At 37.3% G+C, this 6,000-nt stretch overlaps 1 protein-coding gene across 1 annotated transcript in view; it reads left to right on the top strand.

Annotated features, from left to right (window-relative positions):
- Positions 1–1,725: 1,725 nt before the first annotated feature.
- The window catches only part of LOC105546879 (lysosomal-trafficking regulator), a gene marked incomplete at both ends in the record, with an annotated part of 110,929 nt that continues 106,654 nt past the window's right edge, over positions 1,726–6,000 (top strand). Inside the window, 2 exons of the mRNA XM_011990190.1 lie at positions 1,726–1,835; positions 3,944–4,370. Of these exons, the coding sequence (XP_011845580.1) occupies positions 1,726–1,835; positions 3,944–4,370 (537 nt within the window). The remainder of the gene's footprint in view (positions 1,836–3,943; positions 4,371–6,000) is intronic.

Genomic DNA, 6,000 nt, shown 5'->3' with positions numbered 1-6,000 from the left:
TATATACACCTGAGCTTTTGCCTGGTAATCCACTTCGTTTCTTTAGAGAAGAGTTATCAGGTTTGGGACCTAAAAGTGAATACTGAACTATCTGTGCTCTGTACTGAGAAACAGGAGAGAGGTGGATATTCACAGAGAGACCTTTCATTAATCCCTGTATTGTCAGCCGCACTCTCACTTTCTCTCCAGACCTTAGATGGACAGCTCGGTTTCCTACTGCTCTGAACCTCTTTTTAATTCAAAGAAATTCTAGGTTGCAGCTTTGTCTTTTATCCATCTGCTTTTCCATCTTCAAGAAATATTTTAAAATCTTTCACTAGATGTGCCCCAATGCCCACTGCCCCCACATATTTTTGCTGTTATGGGTTTCTTCCTTCTTATAATTCTGTACTTTAATGCTGTGAGTTTTCAGTAGTACACAGAAGCAAGTGTATATATCCATTCCCCCATTTTTAACTGGAGTCTGTTACTTTTGAACTGGAAAAAAAAAAACAAAAAACTAAGCACACACACTTTGATCATATTTTTTTCCTACTTAAAAACCTTTAATGGATTCATGTTACGTACAAGACAAAGTCCATGCTATTTTATGGTCTCATTGCAAGTAGTCTGTCCAGATGTATGTACTATTTTGCTACTGTGTCAGCTCATTGCTTCTGCAAAATATGTTGCTTAAATACAGCTTCTATTCTCTAACCTCCAGGTCTTCCAAAACTACCAATCTTTAAAACTTATCTCAGGTTTTAAATCAAGATTATTTCTTTCAGGTCAAAGTGGAGATAATATTTATTTTGTAGGGTTTTTTTGTTTTTGGTGAGGATCAGCTGAAATAAAGCATGTAAAAATACTTTGAACACTATAATTTGCTCTACAAATATTAGTTATTATTTTGCTCTAAAGAATTCTGTGAATTTGTGTATCACCATTTATGTTTTGTGCTAAACCTATGATGGAATAAAGAAAATGTTCAAACTAAATAGTTGGTGATATTTAAGTATTTAAATCATCTTTAATATTTCCACTACTTGTCATCTAATTTTGTACTTAAAAAGTGATAGATATAATTTAAACATTTTCAAGATTAGAAGTTAGCAGACTATTTTATTATATAGAAGTATTAGCTTAACAAATATTATGTTGATTTATGCTTCTTTAAAGAATGCCCTTAGTTTATTTGTAGCTAATTAATCTTTAAGAAAAGTGAGCTCATGCCAGCCGGGCACGGTGGCTCACGCCTGTAATCCCAGCACTTTGGGAGGCTGAGGCGGGTGGATCACCTGAGGTCAGGAGTTTGAGACCAGCGTGGCCAACATGGCAAAACCCCGTCTCTACTAAAAATACAAAAATCAGCTGGGCATGGTAACATATGCCTGTAGTCCCAGCTCCTCGAGAGGCTGAGGCAGGAGAATCACTTGTACCTGGGAGGTGGAGGTTGCAGTGAGCTGAGATCATGCCATTGCACTCCAGCCTGGGTGACAGAATGAGACTCTGTCTAAAAAAATAATAATATTAAAAAGAAAAGTTTTTGTTGTTTTTGACGGTTGGTTGGTTGATTTACATTTAGTTATATGGCTATTTCTTCAGCAAATTTTGTGATTGCTATACTAGATTTTTTATAATTCATTCAAAAAGTGACAATAGTATTTTAGCTCTTTTGGTGAAATTGCTCATTTGTTCCTCTAATTGTGTACTAGCCTTAATTTTTTTCCTCTTTCTTTAATTTAGCATGCCAGAAAGTATTGGTGGATCTTTTGGTATCTTTGATGAGTTCAAGAACATGTTCAGAAGAGCTAACCCTTCTTTTGAGAATATTTCTGGAGAAATCTCCTTGCACAGTAAATATGCTATAATCTTTACATTTTTCATTGATAAATTCTTTCACTTATAATTTTCAATAGAATGTATTTTTAATTATTTAGAAATGTTACTAAGCTCTTTTGATGTGACAATTGGTATAGTCAATTTCTTATTATGTGTGAAATGCTCAATTATTTGCATATATTTTAACCATTTCACTTCAATTTTGATTAACCAGACATATCACTGAGATTATCTTTTCTTTACCCACCCCATGTCCAATTTTTGTGCTTCAGAAAAGCTGAATAATTTTAATTACTAAAGAGAGCTTAATTGTGAATAGTTATAACCATCTTAGGGATTATCCTTCTCAAAAGGTTATTATCCACTATACTCTTCAGTTATTGTCTACACTTCCCCTTTCCATTGGTGTGGTAGTGTCTTTTAAACTATTATTTGCTAGGAAACCCATTTTTTATAATGAAACCTTGACTAGAAGCATAAGCAAATAAGACAGAAAACTTTGGAGCTACTTCGTGGTGGGATTTGGATGTTCCAGAGCCCTGCCCACTTTATCACCCTGCTCCAGTCCCAAGGTTCCTAAGGGAGCTCTGTGGAACATGGGTTAAAAATCACTAGTGTAGATCATTGAAAACTGGCTGCTATATTTGTGGAATGCTTTTTTATTACTTCTTCTAAGTATATTTGTCATTATCATAATCAACATCAGGTGTTATTTTAAGCATGAATAGGACATTGTACTAGGTTAATCTTTTTTATTTTTTTTCTTCTCTCTCCTTAGTCATTGTTCTTGCCTTTAATTAAATGTGCATTTCCTCTTGTATTTTCTATAAATTCTACATTTCAGTTTAACCAAAAACTTGTAATATAAATAAAAGTTTAAAACCTTGTTTCAGTTTGCCAAACACAGATGAAAGAAAATTTACTTGATATGAAAAAATCATGTGAAATAAATTGGAAAGTAATTGAACACTCAGTTTTATGAAGACAGTCATGCTCTAAAGTCAGAAATCTGGAGAATATGTAATGTCTCTGGTTATATCTCTGCTTTAAAAATAATTGGGAGAAGAACCATAGTTTACTTAGAAATAAACATTTTTCGTTAGTAGAAATGATTCTTGATATAAGTATTATTTTTAATTTAAAATTTAAAACCAAATCATAACTATTAAATCTAAATATGTATCAAAAAATCTAGGTACCCCATAAATATATGTACCTACCATGTATCCACAAAAATTAAAAATAAAAATTTTAACAAAAAAACATCTAAGGCAGGGCACCATGGCTCACGCCTGTAATCCCAGCATTTTGGGAGGCCGAGGCGGGCAGATCACCTGAGGTCAGGAGTTCGAGACCAGCCTGACCAATATAATGAAACCCCGTCTCTACTAAAAATACAAAAATTAGCTGGGCGTGGTGGCATGCACCTGTAATCCCAGCTACTCAGGAGGCTGAGACAGGAGAATCACTTGAACCTGGGAGGCAGAGGTTGCAGTGAGCTGAGATTGTACCATTGCACTCTGCCTGGGCAATAAGAGCTAAACTCAGTCTAAAAAAAAAAAAAAAAAACTAAACATGAAACAAATTAACCACAAAAGATTACATATTTTAAGAATGAAGGCTGGGCATGGTGACTCACGCCTGTAATCTCAGCACTTTGGGAGGCCAAGGTGGGTGGATCACCTGAGGTCAGGAGTGCGACACTAGCCTGGCCAACATGATGAAACCTTGTTTCTACTAAAAGTACAAAAATTAGCTGGGGGTGGTGGGGGTAATCCCAGCTATAATCCCAACCACTCCAGAGGCTGAGGCAGGAGAATAGCCTGAACCTGGGAGGCAGAGGTTGCAGTGAGCCGAGATCATGCCACTACACTCTAGCCTGGGCAACAGAGTGAGACTCTGTCTTAAACAAAACAAAACAAAAAGAATGAAATCTGTTTCATATTTTATCTCAGCTATGAAAAAATGAAAATTTTAAAGATGTGGGAGATAGGAAGATATTTAAATAGGAATACTGATATGTATGGGTATGTTTGTATTTTCATGTATAACATAAATTTCAAGATTATTATGTACTTTATTATGTGATTAGAAAGTTTCATTTGTTTTTCCTTTTCTCTAGAAAATTCTTCTTCTAGGTATTCTGAAAATTATTGAAAGTGATACTACTATGAGCCCTTCACAGTATCTAACCTTCCCTTTACTGCACACTCCAAATTTAAGCAACGGTGTTTCATCACAAAAGTATCCTGGGATTTTAAACAGTAAGGCCATGGGTTTATTGAGAAGAGCACGAGTTTCACGGAGCAAGAAAGAGGCTGATAGAGAGAGTTTTCCCCATCGGCTGCTTTCATCTTGGCACATAGCCCCAGTCCACCTGCCGTTGCTGGGGCAAAACTGCTGGCCACACCTATCAGAAGGTTTCAGTGTTTCACTGTGGTTTAATGTGGAGTGTATCCATGAAGCTGAGAGTACCGCAGAAAAAGGAAAGAACATAAAGAAAAGAAACAAATCATTAATTTTACCAGATAGCAGCTTTGATGGTACAGGTATGATGACAGGATTATCTGATTTGTACACGAGGAGTTTTCAGACTGTAATTTTCCTTGAGCAGTAAAAATGTAGTAGTGTTCTTAACACTGTTAACATGTTCTTCACCTTAAATGCCTTACTTAGTGATGGTAGGTCCTGACTTATCAAAGCCTGAGTTGTCATATAGCCTTGAATATCCATTACAGATACTTTAGTTTTTTATAGGGGTGAAGGGGACACCACATATACAACTTTTTCTGGGGTCATCAGCCCCTAGAGTTCCTTATGGAACTTCTTTCCTGGTCCCATTACTGGATTAGGGTGGCTCCTGATGTTAGAAAAGGATAAACCCTGTAGCTGCTTTTCTTTCTGTTATTTCCCAGCCTCTGTTAGACAGTCCGCATTTCATTTTCTTTCTCTTTTTTTTGAGGCAGAGTTTCGCCCAGGCTGGAGTGCAATAGTGTGATCTTGGCTCACTGCAACCTCCGCCTCCCGGGTTCAAGCAATTCTACTGCCTCAGCCTCCCAAGTAGCTGGGATTCAGGTGCTGGCCACCATGCCTGGCTAATTTTACATTTTTAGTAAAGATGGGGTTTCACTATGTTGGCCAGGCTGGTCTCAAACTCCTGACCTCAAGTGATCTACCCGCCTCAGCCTCCCAAAGTGTTAGGATTGCAGGTGTGAGCCACCTGCTTTTTTGTTTTTGTTTTTGTTTTTATTTTTATTTTTTGAGGCTCATTGCAACCTCTGCCTCCCGAGTTCAAGTGATGCTCCTGCCTCAGCCTCCCAAGTAGCTGGGGCTACAGGCGTGTGCCACCACGCCCGGCTAATTTTTTGTGTTTTTAGTAGAGACGGGTTTCACCGTGTTAGCCAGGATGGTCTCAGTCTGCTGACCTTGCGATCCGCCCGCCTCAGCCTCTCAAAGTGCTGGGATTACAGGCGTGAGGCACTGCACCCAGCCTGCGAACGTCCTTCTCTCTTTTATTTCAAGTTCTCCTTCTCATGCCGTGTCTTACCTCAGTGACCCTCCCCTAGTTCCTGTCACAGAATGTTTAAATGCATCAGCCATTCTCCAACATTAGAATAAATTTCATTCCAGTTCCTTCTTTAACTGAAGAATTGCTATTATACTGCACCTTGTTTCTCATATGACTAGGGCAGAAAAAAACTGTTCATTGAAAAACAGTTTATGGTGATGGAAAGTGAAGTAGGTGGGATAATTCTTAGGGCCTATGGAATGAATGAAATGACTGGATGAGACAGATGTTTAGGGCTTTATATGTACATGGAGATGCAGGCCTCAATTCCACAAATCTTTCATTATTCATTATTATTAGCTCTTCATTCCACAAATCTTTCTCACCCAGTGGAACCTCTGTTTTAGGACACTATGCCTTCACTAGAATTTTCTGTTGTGGATTGGATTTTGCCACCTAAGAACTGATAGCTCTACATGTGATAATATTTATTATGATGCTATCTAATGTGTGTTGAGTGCTTTCTGTATATATGTCACTTTGCTCAGCTGTTTCTATATACATTTTTAATATTAACAAGTTAGTAAGTGCTCATACTATCTGTATTTTTAGAGGAAGTTAAGTAGCATGACCAAATTATATAGCTGGTAAGTGTGGAAAAGGAATTGAAA

The sequence above is a fragment of the Mandrillus leucophaeus genome, unplaced genomic scaffold (assembly GCF_000951045.1).
Source record: "Mandrillus leucophaeus isolate KB7577 unplaced genomic scaffold, Mleu.le_1.0 Scaffold3729, whole genome shotgun sequence".
Lineage (NCBI taxonomy): Eukaryota > Metazoa > Chordata > Mammalia > Primates > Cercopithecidae > Mandrillus > Mandrillus leucophaeus.
The sequence above is the reverse complement of the archived record's forward strand: the minus strand, read 5'-3'. Positions and strand labels throughout refer to the sequence as shown.